Source organism: Fundulus heteroclitus, chromosome 8, assembly GCF_011125445.2.
Source record: "Fundulus heteroclitus isolate FHET01 chromosome 8, MU-UCD_Fhet_4.1, whole genome shotgun sequence".
In the NCBI taxonomy this organism is placed as follows: domain Eukaryota; kingdom Metazoa; phylum Chordata; class Actinopteri; order Cyprinodontiformes; family Fundulidae; genus Fundulus; species Fundulus heteroclitus.
This window is the reverse complement of record NC_046368.1, coordinates 1,039,281-1,058,089: the sequence shown is the minus strand read 5'-3', so window position 1 is coordinate 1,058,089 and position 18,809 is coordinate 1,039,281. Positions and strand designations below refer to the sequence as shown.

At 44.7% G+C, this 18,809-nt stretch overlaps 1 protein-coding gene across 1 annotated transcript in view; it reads left to right on the top strand.

Moving 5' to 3' along the window:
• Positions 1-18,809, top strand: part of bcr (BCR activator of RhoGEF and GTPase) — a 117,198-nt gene that overhangs the window by 88,703 nt on the left and 9,686 nt on the right. Inside the window, exons 9-18 of the mRNA XM_012871131.3 lie at positions 10,120-10,241; positions 11,150-11,315; positions 11,420-11,539; positions 13,555-13,630; positions 13,798-13,902; positions 14,139-14,213; positions 14,419-14,516; positions 15,377-15,508; positions 17,389-17,448; positions 17,642-17,751. Coding sequence (XP_012726585.2) covers positions 10,120-10,241; positions 11,150-11,315; positions 11,420-11,539; positions 13,555-13,630; positions 13,798-13,902; positions 14,139-14,213; positions 14,419-14,516; positions 15,377-15,508; positions 17,389-17,448; positions 17,642-17,751 — 1,064 coding nt within the window. The remainder of the gene's footprint in view (positions 1-10,119; positions 10,242-11,149; positions 11,316-11,419; positions 11,540-13,554; positions 13,631-13,797; positions 13,903-14,138; positions 14,214-14,418; positions 14,517-15,376; positions 15,509-17,388; positions 17,449-17,641; positions 17,752-18,809) is intronic.

The window sequence follows — 18,809 nt, the reverse complement described above, 5'->3', positions numbered from 1 at the left end:
GCCCCTTTCATTCTCAGTACTTTGTGGTCTTTCCTACCTGCATTGTGTCCTTCTCCTTCCCTTCTAGCTCTCCTTTATGGTGTCCATCCTTCTCTTCTTTCATTTTTCCTTTGTTTTCTCCTCCTTTATTGCCATCCTTAAGCCTCCCTCCTTGCCATATGTTTTCATTGATTTCATATTTAAAGTGTGCCCACTGTAGTAATGTTTACCATAAACACATAGAGAACTATAGTGTTTTGTATCTTATAGTGAACACAAAGTCCTGGAAGTGCTGGAAAAGTATGGAACTTCTACTTGAAATATGTGTAGGAACTCTTATTTTTAGTACAAATCTCAAGGTGCGTCGATTAGTTTGTGATGCTGTGCTCTCTAATAACATCCCCTTGGTAGTAAAAATGTTGGCTGCAACTAGACACAGTATGAAGGCAGGTAATGCATCACATTTTATTGCTGTCTTTAATATATAACTGTGTCTTGTGGCGTCCAAGAGGTGGAATTAGATTCCCTAGTTTGTGGTCAAGATTGCGATAAGTTCTGTGGAGATGGAGAAGTGTCGCTGCCATGTTACATGGGATATTATTTAAGTACAGTAGGAAGCATCTGTGATATTTGTTCCTCTGGGGTCTCCTCTGCTGCCTCCTCCTCCTCCCTGTTCTTTCTGACATCGTTACAGGGCCTCTCTGAGTCATAACTTCTCTTTGTGCTCCAAATATGTTGCTCCCTATCTTCTTCCTCAGCCCCCTCCTTCTAGATCATTCACAAGCTCCTCAGATCTGACTCACAACTGAATGAACCCTCGAACGCGCAATCCGAACGCCTTTTGCAAGCACGTAAACTTTCTCTTTCTTTCATTAGCCTCAGCCATACTCCAGTGTTCTCTGTCGGTGAGTGATACGGCGGAGGTGGGAGGAGGGACAAAGAAAAACAAAGGGAAAAAGAGAGGGGAGGTCACAAACACGATGACAAGGATGTGGTTGGTTCTGAACTAACATGATGTCATGCTTCATGGCTTTGCTGCGGGGGAAGTTTGCTACGGGTCTGATGCGAGCGGGAACAGGTTAAGCAGTAATTAAATAAAATAAAAAAGCTTGAGCTATTCAAACTAGTATCCACATTTTTTGGTTAAATGTTTTCTGCTTTTCTTGGAACCTAAAAGTTTTTAAAGTTTCCTTCTGTCTCAGAAAATCCACCACCATGGCTCCTGTCTTGCTTTTTGCTAAAAAGGAAATCCATTTGCTGTGTTCATGTCATTTTTTATTTTTATTTTCTTTCATATCTTAGAAAAAGCACAAAGTATTTTCTTATTAATAAAGAGCCACCGGCAAGATAAGTTCTCAGATTCAAATGAGAGAAACGTGAAGCCCCTAAAAGGACTGAAGTCCTGCAGGGAAGAGAACAAACCGTCTCCACTAACTGTTTTTACTCTCCATCCCACAAGTACAACTGAGGTTAAGAACAAATAAAATTGAGCCATTTAGAACCAAACTGCGGTTTTATATTTGCCTGCCTTCCTTGTCTTTTTTTGTTTTATTTCTTAGAAAATGACTTTACTGCCCCCCTTTGGTAAACGGCACTATTGCACTTCTCATTATGTAGTCTGACGTCAGTGACAAATATCAGTCTTTCTCTTTGTAAGAAACTTCTCAGCATTTCCCGCCGGTCTGAGAATAGATGCTTGAGATGAGGAATTCACCAGATCAAGATTGTTTTTATGAACACGTTCATGCAAATTCATCCTAAATCCTTTCCAGGTGAAAGGCTCTAGTTTATAGCTGAGACCTTCCTCAGTTGTTTCCTCTCCTCTCTGTAACTGTTCTTGTTTCTCTGTCCCTGCTGGTTTGATCGGAGAGTGTTTTTTTTATTTATTTCCACATTGTGTCACATTCCGACCAAACGTCAGTGGTTTGTACTGGGATCTTAGGTGACGGAAGAACATACAGCAGAAATGACAAAGCAGAAGATATTATACATATTTTTTTATCAAGAAATCTGAAATGTGTGGCGTGTCCCCTTTCTGTGCATATCCTTAAAAGATCCAGTATAATCGACTGCCTTCAGAAGCCACTTAACTAGTAAATACCAGTGCACTTGTGTGTAGATCACAAAAGGCGTTGTAACATTAATATAGGGTGACCATATTTTCATTTGGGAAAAGCAGGACACCTTTGAGCGGGGGGGGGTTGGGAATCTGTGTTCCCATGCATAGAGATGTATGTGGCATAGGGCTGGGCGATATAGAAAAAAAGCTTATCGATCAAAAAAGAAAAGGCATATTGATCGATATCAATAATTATTGAAAATATTTAAAAACCATATTTTATGTGCAGCTCTGCCTGGACATTTTATGATATTGCTAAATGATTTGATTTAAAGAACACAAACACAGAATTCCAATTAAATCTTTATTCAACCACCTTTTTTAACCATAACAGATTTTTTTTTTTTAGAAAAATAACTTAACTTTATATCGCGGATCAAGAGTGGCAGGTTATTGAAGCCAGGTTTTTCAGCTGCAGAGAACAGCAGACATATCCATCACTATGAAGCAGGTTACTGCATGCGTTATGTCCTTATGCCGCTTGGACGCTTTGTCATTTTATCACAAAGAAGGGAGCCCAGTTTAGCTGCTATACCTGCTTTGTTTTGGAAGAAGTTAAGCGACGACGACGAGGCGCACAGCTCGCGGGGCCGCGCAGCTCGCGCTGCTGCGGGTGTGAGCGGCTGAGCGGCTTACGTGATGAATACTGGTGGGTTGCGTTACCAGACTCTGCTTTTACCGGTTCCTTGCTGTCAGGATGCAGTTTATTGGCTGCATGCTGAGCCTCTCTCCCTCTCTCTTGTTCCTGCGCAGCCTGATCAGTTTCACCTGGCAGGCTGCAATTAACCCACAACTGCTTCCACCTGTTCCCACCTCTTTATCAGACTCACCTCTTTCTGTTCCCGTCGCCGGTCCATAGCGTTCACTCCCGCTCAGTCCCTGCCAGTTTTTCTTGTCAGCTCCGTTCGTACCCGTCAGCCTGAAGACTCCGTTCACCTGGTCATGTTACAGTCAGCCCATAGACTTTCCGACAGTTTTGTTTCCTCCAGTATTCAGCTCAGACGTTCAGACCTCCACCGCTCGGCTCAGACGTTCAGACCTCCACCGCTCGGCTCGGACGTTCAGCCCTCCACTGCACGGCTCGGACGTCCTGTGCTCCACTACTCGGCTCTGAGGTTCTGCTCGCCTCTGCTCAGCTCTGATGCTCTGCTCGCCACTGCTCGGCTCTGACGTTCTGCTCGCCTCTACTCGGCTCTGATGATCTGCTCGGCTCTGCTCGGCTCTGATGCTCTGCTCAGGCTCCGATGCTCTGCTCGCCTCTGCTCGGCTCTGATGATCTGCTCGCCACTGCTCGACTCTGACGTTCTGCTCGCCACTGCTCTGCTCGGCTCTGATGCTCTGCGCTCCACGGCTCTGCTCAAATGTCCTGCTCTCCAGTGCTCGGCTCCAGAGTTCCTCCCGGTCAGTCTCTCCACACTCCTCGTGCCAGCCAGCTTCTACACCCTTCACCTCCGTCCGTTGAAAGACTCTGGTCTCATCCTCCATCTTCCAAACTATTCAATAAAACTCACTCATAAGAACTGACTCTGTGTGTGCGTGCTGTGTCCGGGTTCATCCCAGAAAAATATATCATAACATTATGGACCGGCCAAGGGATGAACCCGAGCACGCACAGAGCCTGGTGTAGAAGCTGGTAGGATCTGCCTCGCCTCCGGTTCGTCTCGCCTGGGTCGCAAAGTTGCGACGCCACGCTTCCGTCTCGCCTCGCCTGGGTCGCCGTGCGGCGACGCCTTGCCTCTGTTTCGCCATGGTCGCTGGATTGCGACGTTACGCTTCTGGTTCGTCTGCCGAGGTCGCATCCGCGACGCCCCGCTTCTGACTCTGTTTCCTGGTTCGTTTTTTGCAAGTTCCGCCTCCTACGCTGCGCAGCCGTTAAAGACGGCGCTCCTCGTCGTCGCTGCCCAGCGTTAACTTTTGCTGCTGCCCAGCAGATTCAGACTTTGCTGCCCAGCGCCTTCTGGTTTTTGTTTGGAGTTATTTTTTGGTGTTGTGTTCTAGATCTGCTTTAGTTTCTAGTCTTTTTGTATATTTTTTATTGTTTTAGAAGATTTATTTCCGCCTTCTGTTCTTTGTTTTGGCTCAACCTTAGTTTTTGCTTTACTTAGGATTTTTTGAGATTTATGTTGCTTTTGAGTATTGTGTTTTATTTTGTTGGTTTTGTCCGGGTTTTTGTGTCCCAGGTTTACTCTAGTCGTTCGGGTTTTTTTTAGTAGTCTAGTTTTTGGTTTTCTTAGTCAGCTAGTTCGGGTTTTGTTCTCCGTCTTCTTGTTTTAGCCATAGCCCTGATTTAGTGTTCTAGGTTCGCCTTAGTCTTCTGAGTTTTGTTTTTGAGTTCCAGTTTTTTATTTTAGACTTCTTGCTTGCTTCTGTACAGATTTCTAGCTTTAGTTATCTAGTTTTTCATTAATTTAGTCGTACTTGCCCTCATCTCCCTGTTCTGTTTCGTTTCATAGTTTTGCTTTAGCTTTTGGTTCCTTTCCTAGTTTACCAGTCTTGTTTTGATTTTTCAGTTTGAGACCCTGTAGTTTCGTCAGCCCTGTAGTTTCGTTAGCTCTGTAGTCCCTGTCTTGACCCTGTAGTCCCTGTCTAGCCCCCGTAATTCCAGTCTAGCCTCTGTAGTTTCTGTCCTAGCCCTGTAGTTCTAGTCTTGTTCTGTATTTGTTTTTTGTTTTTTTGTTTTTTTCTTATTTTTAGTTTTGTTTTGTCCTTATTTTTCCCCCCTTTAGTATTTAGGTGTCAGGGTTCCTGCGCCATCTGGGTTCCTGCGCTGTATGGGTTCCTGCGTTGGATGGAGTCCAGCGCTCTTAAAGGTCCCTGCGTTCTCTAGGTCCCTGCGCTTTCTAGGTCCCTACACCCTTCTCCTGTTTTCGTTGTATGTTTTGCCCTGTTTAGGTTAGTTTAGTTCCCTTCCGTAGTTGTTTTGTTCTGTCTTGCCCTAGTGTATCTGTGTTGTTCCCCTGTTTAGGCGCGTGCAGGTCGCTGCCAGAGCCCTCGGGCGCACCCATGTCGCCGGCTGAGCCCTCTGGTGGGCCAGACTGTCGCTGCCCTGCGCATGCAGGTTGCCGCCAGAGCCCTCCGGCGCTCCGATGTCGCCGGCTGAGCCCTCTGGTGCGCCAGCCTGTCGCTACACAGTGCACGCAGGTCGCCGCCAGAGCCCTCCGGTGCTTAAGTCGCTGTCTGTGCCCTCTGGCGCGCCTGGCCTGTTACTGCCTAGCTCACCCTCTTGTTGTTGTTCCCTTGTTTAGGCGCTGCCAGAGCCCTCCGGCGCCCCTATGTCGCCGGCTGAGCCCTCTGGTGCGCCAACCTGTCGCTGCCCAGCGCACGCAGGTCGCTGCCAGAGCCCTCCGGTGCTTAAGTCGCTGTCTGTGCCCTCTGGCGCGCTTGGCCTGTTGCTGCCTAGCTCACCCTCTAGTTCCCTGGTGTTTAGGTCCTGTTTTCCTGGCGTTTAGATTTAGTGTTCCCCGGCGTGTTAGGACGCCTTCTGATTCTCGGTTCCCCAGCGTGCTAGGACGCCCTCTGATTCTCGGTTTCCCGGCGTGTTAGGACGCCCTCTAATTCGTGGTTCCCCGGCGTGTTAGGACGCCCTCTTTTCTCGGTTCCTCGGCGTGTTAGTACGCCCTCCGTTCTTGTTCCCTGGTGTTTTAGATATTCCTGTTTCCCTTGTGCCCCGGCGTTCCCTTTGCGCCCCGGCATTCTTCTTCCTCGCGCCCCGGCGTTCTCCCCACGCCCCGGCGTTCTCTTCCCCAAGCCCCGGTGTTTCCCTCACGCCCCGGCGGGTTTTCCCCTGGCGTTTCTGTACACCAGTCGTGTTCCAGCAGGAGTTGTTGAGCCTTGGTGTTTTCGTACGCCTGTTCTTCCCTCTGGCGTTGTCGTACGCTTGTTCTTCCCTCTGGCGTTGTCGTACGCTTGCTCTTCCCTCTGGCGTTGTCGTACGCCTGTTCTTCCCTCTGGCGTTGTCGTACGCCTGTTCTTCCCTTAGGCGTTAAGTACGCCCGTTCTTCCCTCTGGCGTTGTCGTACGCTTGCTCTTCCCTCTGGCGTTGTCGTACGCCTGTTCTTCCCTCTGGCGTTGTCGTACGCCTGTTCTTCCCTCTGGCGTTGTCGTACGCCTGTTCTTCCCTCTGGCGTTGTCGTACGCCTGTTCTTCCCTCTGGCGATGTCGTACGCTTGTTCTTCCCTCTGGCGATGTCGTACGCTTGTTCTTCCCTCTGGCGTTGTCGTACGCTTATTCTTCCCTCTGGCGTTGTCGTACGCCTATCCTTCCCTTTGGCGTTAAGTACGCCTATCCTTCCCTTTGGCGTTAAGTACGCCTGTTCCTTCCCTTTGGCGTTAAGTACGCCCGTTCCTTCCCTTTGGCGTTAAGTACGCCCGTTCCTTCCCCTTGGCGTTAAGTACGCCCGTTCCTTCCCTTTGGCGTTAAGTACGCCCGTTCCTTCCCTTTGGCGTTGAGTACGCCCGTTCCTTCCCTTTGGCGTTAAGTACGCCCGTTCCTTCCCTTTGGCGTTAAGTACGCCCGTTCCTTCCCTTAGGCGTTAAGTACGCCCGTTCCTTCCCTTAGGCGTTAAGTACGCCCGTTCCTTCCCTTTGGCGTTAAGTACGCCCGTTCCTTCCCTTTGGCGTTAAGTACGCCCGTTCCTTCCCTTTGGCGTTAAGTACGCCCGTTCCTTCCCTTTGGCGTTAAGTACGCCCGTTCCTTTCCTTTGGCGTTAAGTACGCCCGTTCCTTCCCTTTGGCGTTAAGTACGCCCGTTCCTTCCCTTTGGCGTTAAGTACGCCCGTTCCTTCCCTTTGGCGTTAAGTACGCCCGTTCCTTCCCTTTGGCGTTAAGTACGCCCGTTCTTTCCCCTTGGCGTTCTGTACGCCCGTTCTTTTCCTTTGGCGTTAAGTACGTCCGTTCTTCCCTCTTGGCGTTTTCGTACGCCTATATTTTCCCCTTGACGCTGTCATGCGTCCGTTTCGCCTCGGCGTTTCCCTCACGCCCCGGCGATCTCGCTCCTTGGGCCCCAGCGCTCCTCTCACGCTTCGGCGTTGTTTCTCCTTGGCGTTTCCACACGCCCGTTCCTTGCCCTTGGCGTTTCCATACGCCCGTTCCTTCCCTTTTGGCGTTTCCATACGCCCGATCCTTCCCTTTTTGGCGTTTCCATACGCCCGATCCTTCCCTTTTTGGCGTTTCCATACGCCCGATCCTTTCCTTTTGGCGTTGTGTACGCCCGTTCTTTCCCTTTTGGCGCTGTGTTGCGCCCGTTCCTTCCCTTTGGCGCTGTGTTGCGCCCGTTCCTTCCCTTTGGCGCTGTGTTGCGCTCGCTCTTTCCCCAGCGCTGCCAAGCACTCGCTTTTTCCCCCGGCGCAGTCAAGCGTTCGTGCCTTTCCCTGATGTGCCGCCCCCTGATTGTGCTTTGGCACATCAGTGTTCTCTTGCTCCTTGGTTCCCCGTGTTCTCTGGCCCCTTTGGTTCCCCGTATTCTCTGGCCCCTTTTGTGTTTGCAGGCTCTTTGGTCCCTCAGAGTTCGGTTTCGACTCTTGCCCGCCTTCCTGGGCCCCCTCCACCCGCCCGGCGTGGGGATTCTGGGCCGTCCGGTGTCCGGCCTTGGGGGGGGGTACTGTCAGGATGCAGCTTATTGGCTGCATGCTGAGCCTCTCTCCCTCTCTCTTGTTCCTGCGCAGCCTGATCAGTTTCACCTGGCAGGCTGCAATTAACCCACAACTGCTTCCACCTGTTCCCACCGCTTTATCAGACTCACCTCTTTCTGTTCCCGTCGCCGGTCCATAGCGTTCACTCCCGCTCAGTCCCTGCCAGTTTTTCTTGTCAGCTCCGTTCGTACCCGTCAGCCTGAAGACTCCGTTCACCTGGTCATGTTACAGTCAGCCCATAGACTTTCCGACAGTTTTGTTTCCTCCAGTATTCAGCTCAGACGTTCAGACCTCCACCGCTCGGCTCAGACGTTCAGACCTCCACCGCTCGGCTCGGACGTTCAGCCCTCCACTGCACGGCTCGGACGTCCTGTGCTCCACTACTCGGCTCTGAGGTTCTGCTCGCCTCTGCTCAGCTCTGATGCTCTGCTCGCCACTGCTCGGCTCTGACGTTCTGCTCGCCTCTACTCGGCTCTGATGATCTGCTCGGCTCTGCTCGGCTCTGATGCTCTGCTCAGGCTCCGATGCTCTGCTCGCCTCTGCTCGGCTCTGATGATCTGCTCGCCACTGCTCGACTCTGACGTTCTGCTCGCCACTGCTCTGCTCGGCTCTGATGCTCTGCGCTCCACGGCTCTGCTCAAATGTCCTGCTCTCCAGTGCTCGGCTCCAGAGTTCCTCCCGGTCAGTCTCTCCACACTCCTCGTGCCAGCCAGCTTCTACACCCTTCACCTCCGTCCGTTGAAAGACTCTGGTCTCATCCTCCATCTTCCAAACTATTCAATAAAACTCACTCATAAGAACTGACTCTGTGTGTGCGTGCTGTGTCCGGGTTCATCCCAGAAAAATATATCATAACACTTGCAAGTTTTACAAATCACTGTTGTTTATTTCTATCAGGCTGGCGAACTAGTAAAACCCCGTTTTGGGACCGTTTCCTCCGCCGCTACTTGCTGCTACATATTCACGTGCTCTGTGTTGTGCTTTGAGAGGGCGGCGCTCAGTGACGGCGTGCCGACTGTAGCAAGGAAGTAAAACTGTCTATCGAACTTTTTATCAACCCTATTTTTTCCTATCACGCCCCACGTCTATCGATCGATAGATATTGTTATCCACACTATCTATCTTCTGATTAAGAACAGGGCTGCCCGCACTGGGATTACGTCACACGCAGCGCTGTGCGCAGTGCCCTAGTGCCTGTCAATTCAATGGTCCAATGAAGGTAATTTAAAAAGCAGGACATTTCCTCACTTTCTAAAAAAAACCCCGGGACGCCCGGGACAGGACGTGAAATACGGACATGTCCCGGGAAATACGGACGTTTGGTCACCCTAATTAATATTCAAAAGTAAAAAGAATATGGCGCAGCTGGAAACGGGACAAAACAAAGCATTAACCAAAGATGCAGCCAAGTGGTCCAGATGTGAGAATCTGTCTCACGGTTAGTCTTCAACTCCACAAATTAAGTCTCAATGAAAAAAAAAAAAAGAGATTGAATCTATTGTTGAGAGAAACTCTGAGTCCTGATTGCAGTTTTGCCTGAAGCCATATTGGGAACACAGCTAGCACATGGCAGAAGGTGCTCTGCTCAGATGAGACCAAACCTTTTTGGCCTCCATGAAAAAGAATGTTTGGCAGAAAACTAACACAGCAGATCACCCCGAGCACAACGTACCCATGTTGAAAGAAAAAAAAGATGCTGGAATGCGTTTCTTCAACAGAGACATACAAGCTGGTCAAAGTTAATATAAAGATGGAAGGAACTAAATATTGTACACGGCAGTCAAAAGGAAACGCTGTTGGTGGCTACAAAAAGACTTAAAACCTGGGAGGAGGACCACAGTCCAGCGGGACAACAACCCCAAACATGCAGACAGATCCACAATGGTTTATTCATGTCTTAGAGTTGCCGAGTCAAAGTTCAGACCTAAATCCAATTGCGAGTCAGTGACAAGACTTGAAAATTGAGGTTTAGAGACACTCTCCATCCGATTTGACTGAGCTTAACTATTGTGCAAAGACAAAATATCCAGTCTTTAGATTTGCAAACCAGGCCAAGAAGCGCTTTCAGCGGCAATGACAACAAAAGAGTATTCTACAAACTATTAACTTGAAGGGATGAATATAAATGCTTATTTTTATTTGTAATAAAATGTATAACCATGTTTTATGTGACTCTGATGGCTTATCACTTAAAAGCCCAATAATACACATTGACGTTTTTTGGTTAGGACTTAAAACATTTAGAGGTGTATAAATACTTTTTTGAGGCTCTACTTGACTTTTTTCCCCCATAAATCCCTTAGAAAATGTCTCGGTCTCCTTTGCCGCCATAGTAGTGGATAGTGTTGTTTCCCTGCTGACCTAAACGCTGCTCTCTCTCTCGTTGCCGTAGAACCGGCAGCTGCTGAAGGACAGTTTCATGGTGGAGCTGGTGGAGGGAACCAGGAAGCTGCGGCACGTCTTCCTCTTTACTGACCTGCTGCTCTGCGCCAAGCTGAAGAAACAGATTGGAGGGTAAAAAAAAAAAAAAAAAAGTATTTTTCTTTGCAAAGATTAGAAAGATTTTACAACTATACGCCATCATATTGACACAGATGATATAGAATAACTGCTGGAGTTGGAAAGCTGACTCAGGAGGGGTTTTTTATGGACCGATACAGGTTACTCTTTCACATTTAAACATTTCAAGAGTCTGGATTTGAAGCATAGTATTTGCATTTGGAAGTTGCTGCTGGGAAACCATCTCAAATTAGCTTTCGTTGCAGCTGAAAAAAGGATCAGAAAGGATGAGTCTAGCGCAACAGTTTAGTATATTTACAGAAGAGAAAGAGCAAAGTGGCAGATGACAGCAATGCCTGCTCGCTGGATTCTCTCTGTTACAAGATGCAGCTAAGTAGAAAACACTCAGCTGGATGTTTGTCACTGTCAAAGGCTACAAAAGGGGGGAAAAACACATAAAAACTTGTCACAAGTCAGAGGAAAGTCTGTTTACAAGCAAGGGCTATCTCATGGGGTTCAGAGATAGAAAGAACTATTTAAACTGCCAAAAAAAAAACATACTTTCCAAAATTAAAAAATGTTTTAAGACTCAAACATCAAGCAGGGTAATGAGAAGAAAACAGTGCAAACTAATGAGTAAAAGCAGCATATTCCGTAGAGAATGTATAGGATACGTTAAACAGGCATTAGCATCCAATGGCAGTTATTTTGTAGACGATGTTGCAAAAAATCCATCTGCAGCACATGAAGACGGAGCCAAGTGGGGATTCATATACAGATGGCCAATAAGTGCAATTTGGACTCCAAAACACAACCAAAGCATTTCCCTAGTAGTTATCTGAATTAATGATCCTGCTTTATTTGTCCCTTTTGTCTGTGTTTACTGGCACTATCTCATCTTTCCCTCTCTGTTCCCAATGCAGTAAAAACCAGCAGTACGACTGCAAGTGGTACATCCCCCTGACGGAGCTGACCTTCCAAGGCCCAGAAGAGACGGAGCCCCTCACCATTCCCCAAGTCCCAGATGAAGAACTGGACGCCGTCAAGGTCAAGATCTCACACCTCCGCAGTGAGATTCAGAGGGAGAAGGTACGACGGATGGCAACATTCCCAGATGATAGAAAGTTGTTTTTTTTCCCACTAAAACCTGATTTTCTATTAAGGAATTTTTCTCTCTCTTTTTACCTTTTTAGAGAGCCAACAAGGGTTCCAAAGTCATCGACCGACTTCGGAAGAAACTGTCTGAACAGGAGTCTTTGCTGCTGCTAACGTCTCCCAGCATGCCCCTCAGATTATTCAACAAGAACGGAAAGGTGATAAAATTATAATAATATTTAGTTTTTTTCTTTCTCTCCTACATTGTTCTCTGCATGCTTCATCTCTCAATATTTCTTATTTAACCGTTTTCTGCCTGAGTCACTCAGGCCATTCACTAATTTAAACTATTGTCAATAGTTTGACTGTTTTTTTTTAATAAAGAACAAAGCTATACAATATTTGAAGGAATAATGATTTCTGAACCTCATAGCTAGTTGTAACAAACACCCTTGGTCATGCCACAGGATCTCAATTGGATCTTAGTCTGGACTCTGACTAGGCCACTCAAAAACCTTCATTTTGTTGAGCCATTCAGAGGTGGACTTACTGCTTTGCTTTGAATCGTTGCCCTGCCACATATCCCAAGTGTGCTTGAGCTTTAGGTCTCAAACTGAGTCTCGGAGATTCTCCTTCCAAGATTTCCTGGTAGAGAGAGAATTTTTGGTTCCCTTAATTGTGGCCACTTCAATAATAGCACATCTAACTGGCAGCGTTATGAGCCTTTTCTTAAATGTTACTAGTTTTACATCAGATGAAAGGGAGAATTCTTAAAAGTTTTCAGTTTTTTTTTTTTGTTTGTTTTGTCAGGACTGTTTTTTTCCTGAGAAGTCTCCCTTGGGGGCCATTTTTGCCTTGCCTCTTTTTCATGGTTGAATCGTGAACACTGACGTTAACTGAGGCGAGCGAGGTCTGCAGTTCTTTAGATGGGTTTCTGTTATTCTTTTATGACCTCCTGGATGAGTCGAGCCCATGTGCTCTGGTAGTTCAGCCTGTACTGAAAAGGTTCTCCACTGGTGTTTTCTACATTTGTAGATACTGGCCTGTAGATGTCTGTGTTTTTTAAAGTCTTCGGGCCGAGGCTTGACATATTCATTTTTGAGATCTTTGAACCTACTTCATGTTGTCAGACAGGTCCTAATATAGCGATTTCATGGCTCTACAGTTATAAAACCTGGGTGTGGCAAATGACGTTTTATTCAGCTGTAGATAATCAGTTAAGACAGTCCCGCAGAGCAAGGTTGGTTTGAATAGGATTTTTTTTAAATTTAATGAATGTGGCCATTATGTTAATTTTGTAGGGCTAGGTACAATAAACACAGCTCATTATTAAAAAAAATAATCTGATACCTGTGTAGTCTTGCTTATAGCCATTGTTAATTTGCAACACCTGACCCTTAAATGGCTTTTAAAGCAGTTAAAGCTAGGGTCGGCGATTTTTCCGGAAGTTTCTACAATTGCTACAAAAGTTGCTACAATAAACGGCTAATGCCGAAGCTAGCCGCTAAATGGCTAACAACAAAGCTAGCCGCTAACCGGATACCTAAACACCAGAAATGTGCATGCGCAGCCAGTAAGCGGAAACTAACAAGGAATGTGCACTGCCGTTAAGTGAGCGCGTCACAATGATTAGCATCTGGGACAACCGATAGATAAAGTGATACCCCGTAACTTGAGGGACAGAGGAGGGTGAGAGCAGGAACAAAACTTTGACCAAGGGCAGTGATCGGTCAGAGTTTGTACAGCCCTGCAGCTCCCACAGTGATTGATTTCTTTATGTTTTTTTAACCTCCACTTTCTGAATACATAATGTATGGACTACTTTCAGGATGGAAGGACGATTTTACCCAGTATAATAAAAAGATTTTCTGAACTGAATTACCAACTATAGCTTTAAATGAAAATTACAATAAATGCAATCAGAAATGTACAGAAACCACTCAGCACTAATAAAAGCATTGTAATAAAACAAACGCATCCACTCAAGATCTTACAAATGCATGCCTCACATACACATGCACTGTTATGCATTCATATGACATGGCCACATGTGAAAACTGCTTCTTTACTACAGCTATTCTTTGTTGCTGTTAGCGTTTTATTTGATCTGAACCATTTAAGTGAGACAAAAGGGGCAAAAAAAGTCGGCGCACGCTTTTTTCCAGCCCTCTTTGTCGTCTTTTGTATTCCGACACTGTAAACATTAAGCATTTATCGGTGTGTTTGTTTTCAGAGCTACAGCTTCCTGATTTCCTCTGACTACGAACGTTCAGAGTGGAGGGAGATAATCAGGGAGCAGCAGCAGAAATGTGAGTGTTGGAGAGATGTCCTTCCAGGCATCTCCTGTCTGATCCAATTAAAAGAAAGCATTCCTGCTTCCCACACCACAATGAGCAATGAACGTTTGATTAAACGCTTTTAGTGAATGCTGACTTTTCAGCCAAGGCCGGCTAAAAATGTGCTCTGGTTCCTCAAGGTGTTAAAACGCCCTCCCTGACGTCCATGGAGCTGCAAATTTTGACCAGCTCCTGTCTCAAACTCCAAACCGTCCACAACATTCCACTTAGTCTGAATAAAGAAGGTAGGCAAATCTCCCGTTTGTACCTGAAAGTTGTCGTTTATGCATCAAGGATGAAAGTATTACAAAGACAGCTTTAAACGTCATGTTCTCCACAATCCAGTGTTGCATTTTCCCCTTCACTTCCGCCTGAATCAGCTCCAGAACAAACAGAGACGTTAATGCTTTTCTAATCTGCCCCCGCTGATGTCCTTTTTCATTCTCTCTGCCGTTTTTTTGTTGTTTTTTTTTTCCGCCAGAGGACGACTCCTCCGGTCTCTACGGGTTTCTGAATGTAATCGTCCACTCTGCCTCTGGCCTCAAACAGAGTTTAAGTGAGTCACTCAACCTTACGCAGTTAACAGGATATAAGACAACACTAATGACTCAGAAATCACAGCTTTAATGTCACCATACAAAAGATAACAAATAGTCCAATTATTTTTGCTGTATTTTGTGGTCGCAACAAAGTCACCTTGTTTACCGAACTTGCAGAGTTCCCCTGTTGTCGTTTTCATATGCAATTTCTTTCTCTGTCAGATCTCTATTGCACATTGGAGGTGGACTCATTCGGCTTCTTTCTAAATAAAGCAAAGACGAGAGTCTACCGGTACACCACCGAACCCAAATGGAACGAGGTAAAAGACTCCAGCACAAATGAGCCCCACAAAATAGCCGTACTATTCTCATTTTTCTACAGTAGAATTTAATGGAAAAAAAAATAACCAACACTGAAATACCATCTGTTTTTCTTTTATGCAGCAATATCCACTTAAAATGTATTTTTTCCCCTTCCTTGAGTGATTTATACTGCTTGCCAAATGTGTGACATCTGCTTTTTTAATCAGTTAGCTGTCTGTTTCTGAGTAGTTAAAATGTGTCCATTGAAACCTAAAGAGAGGGAGCATCTGCAGTCCTCAAACACATAATAAAATACACAAAGGCAAATTAATCAGTGTTTTGTATCTATTCGAGTGCAGTTATTCAATGAGTGAAAAAAAAATCCCACAATATAAATGTTATCAAAATCACTCCTCTCTCTATTATTTTTACAGTAGCAGTTACTTTTTAATGTTAATCAAAATGTCCCCATTTTAATTAGCGATGAATACGTTCCTGAATTGATTAAAACAGGACCTTGGAGTGAGAGATTGTGCAGAGCATGTGTGTGCACCGTAATGAGTGCACTCATAATGCCGCAGTTGAATGAGGGAAGAAAGTGTGTAGAGAAAAAAAAAACATACTCTCAGAGAATTCAGCTGAACAAAGTGGAAATAATACGAACTAATGAGGATCTGCAGCACGCAATGACTAACATCTGTCCAAAAGCGAAATGAACCGACAAAGTGTGTATCTCACAGCAACGTGTGTGTGTAGAGCGTTCCCTTACATAACGGCAATGAATGTAGATCAGCCGTGTGAAGCCGTAGAATCATCTTTGTAAATGTCGTCTCATTGTCTCCGCTATCTATTTTTGTTCCGTCCTTTGGCCCCAAAGGAGTTTGAGATCGAGCTGGAGGGCTCTCAGACCCTGAGGTTGCTCTGCTACGAGAAGAGCTACAACAGGACCAAGCTGAACAAAGAAGACGGAGACGGCACAGACCGCATCATTGGGAAAGGACAGATCCTGGTATGACATGACATCACCCCCCCCCTTTACTATCAGCAGACGCACCATGACTCAGTATCGATTGCCAGTTATGTCATCTCTACTGTCGCGAAGCATGAAATGCACATTGATTTGACAGCATTGCATGAAGAAATATGATTATTAGTTGTTTTTTTAGTGCGATTGGTAGCCCAACCTGAATAGCAAACAATAGATTTCTGTCAGTTCAGCAAACGTTTGCTCTTGGGTGAATCTCTTTTTGACAGACGGACGTTTTCTACCTCTTATCTACTGTTGTGCTGGCAGGTTTAGTTGTCAGAAATCCTGACGGCTGACGTTATCCTGAACATTGAAGACAGATTTGAAGTGTCTGTGTTGAGGTTGCAAAAAACAAACACCAGCCTGGAGCCATCACTGTAAATTAGCAAATGGAAAGAAAAAAAAATACAAATATTATTCTCTTTTCGTGCTGCCAGCAAATTGAATAAATAATCAACGGCTCACCCAGAGCAGAGCAGGGTTGTTTCTGTTCGTTAGGAAACAGGCAGTTTCAATCTGAGCTGTCTGAATCCTGTTTGATTTGGTCAAACTGCAGCAGAAAAGTCTGCTTCCTTGTCGACTTACAAGCTTGGTCAAATGCTCCCCCTAGTGGTGTCTTTCAGCAATTCCCAGACCTGATCCCCTCTTGATGGGATGATGTCATTGAAAACCAGCAGCCGGAGAGATGGAAAGGATGCTTAGCAGGATTTTAACAAATCCGACAAAGGAGTCAATGATGTGCCTTTCATTTGACCGAAACAGATTGAGCTTTGTTTGTCGCTGTCATCTTTTTTGTGGTTCAAATTGTTTACCTGTTAAAACTGCAGTTATTTGATTGCATAGCATGCCCAGTTTTCTTTGTCTGCCACTAAAAAAAATCTGAAAAAAAATTAAAACCCGTCACTTTGTTCACTACAGTGCAAATAAATATGCAACACGTTGTTTCTATCCATCTGTTCATTATCCATCCATCCCAGCCATACGCTATTATGTGTCTTTCTTTACAGTTTATAGGTTATAAATTTAAAGATTTCTTGTTTTGCAAGCCAAAAATGTGTGGGGAAATTGTAGTCATTAAAAAGCACAGGCCTGCTTAAATGCTACAGAACAAAATGTTGTGCATTTTGACTGGATGAAATGGAAACCCAAACCTTTTCGAACAGAAAACGCAGCACTCTTTTAATATGAAATGTAATTCTTTGTAATTAAATTGCTCAACCAAAAGACACTCTCAGCCATACCAGATTCATTTATGAGAAACATGATGCGACTTTGCGTGCTACCAGAAGGGGTTTAGGCTACATCAACAAGCGGTATTCTGTGTCTCTCTTCGTCCGCTTTCATCCTGTCTGTTGCACCAGTTTGTGCTGTCCCCAGATGGCTGCTCAGATCTGTTTGTATCTGGTTGCGAGTTTAGTCCCTGCAAATAAATCTTATTTGGCAATCTTTTTTTTTTCCTGGATAATACGATAAAAGGAGCATATTAGCGTCAGCTTTGAAACTAGTCTTCTGGAGAGGGTAGATTTTTGTAATTGATGTGCAACCATTGCCTTATGCACTGATGGTTTCCTCACTGTTCTGGACAGAAGAACAAGAGTGTGTGAACCTATAGAAATTATTAGTACTGTTCTTATATAAAGACAATAAGGATATAAGCATAGTATTTGGATTATTCTTACCAATCGAGGGCACAATTTAAGTGGAATTTTATAATAAATGATCTTAAAAGGATCAACTGCATTTTGACTTTTAATATTTGTCCCATACCAAACGTATTCTAGTGTATATGTTATGTATTTATTACAAAAGAAAGATAACTGTTAATGTTATTAAATGTTGCCTGTTTTAATTATTCCTCTCAGCTCGACCCTCAGACTCTTCAGGGCAAAGACTGGCAGAGAACAGTTATTCCTATGAACGGGGTGAGTGTGTCCGGTTGTTTACTTTGATTTACTTTAATTTGATTATGTTTGGGCTTTTCTTTTAAATCTAACTTATTCAAACTGTGCCATACTTTCTTGAGATCCTGGAAATTTCTCACAAATAAATTTTTTTACGACCTTCATGGCAGCCTCTCACTTGTTTGAACTCTTTACCTTTTTTCCCTCATGTCAGATTGAAGTTAAGCTGTCTATGAAGTTCACCAGCAGAGAGTTCAGCCTGAAGAGGATGCCCTCGGAGAAACCCATGGGCGTGTTTGGCGTTAAAATCTCCACAGTAACCAAGTGAGTTTACATTAGAAAACAAGAATAAAGAAAAATGCAGTTAAGACATTGAGCTGTTATTGTTCTGTGAAGCGACAAGAATTTGTACTACACTATAGCATTCTTCCTGGTATACCACAGGGCTGTGTTTTTGGCCTCCTCTTTTTCTGTGCAAGCCAATTGCTAGTGTTGTTTTTAACTATCAATTTCTCACTGTGTAACCCTACTGGTTAACCGTTTCTCCTTTTATTTGACTGCACACTGATTGGGTTACGGTTTTCTGGCTAACACCTTCGTTTGGACTGTTATTTCTCCACAAATTGATGCCAGTTTGTCCTTGTATAGGACACTATATGTCAACCACTAACACGTAGTAAAAAAGCCACATTAAATCTAGCATAACTGAATTAGTGTCAGTTATATTTTTATTTCAACAGTGTTCAGCAAGAAATCTACATTTTAAAGATATTAAAAAGTAAAAGGTGGTGTATTAGTATATCACAAATGGCGCTCTCTAGGTGAATTCAAAAGGAAGGTAAAATGCTTAACATTGTAGAATGTATTCAGGGAATAACAGATGCCTGTTTTTGAATATTGCAAGTTAATATCCATATTCAGTCAGTTGACTGATGCATATAACAAAATAAATGAGAGATTGTCCAATGTCACTTCACAGTCTGGAAAAGTATGAAAATCTTTTTTTTTTTCCACTCTTATATACTTGTTCAGTAGGAGGAATAGCTTCAAAGTTAAGGACACCATGCAATTGACGATCCACTGTATATGCTAGATTGGACGGAATGATTGCTGCAAAGTCAGTCACAATGGCTGTAATTGGCTGGATTTCCCGAAATAGAAAACATTTTACCAATTGGAATAATAAACGGAGTTTGACAGCATTGTTTTATAACTACGGTCAAATTAGAATTAAGTGTGGATAAATGTTATTATTTCTGGACTTTATTTCCTATCCTATTCCATAGTCTTTCATCTGTCAATTCAACGATCTATCCAGTAATCCATTGTCCATCCAAACATCCATCACAAATATTGATAGTAAACATTTCTATACATTAAAA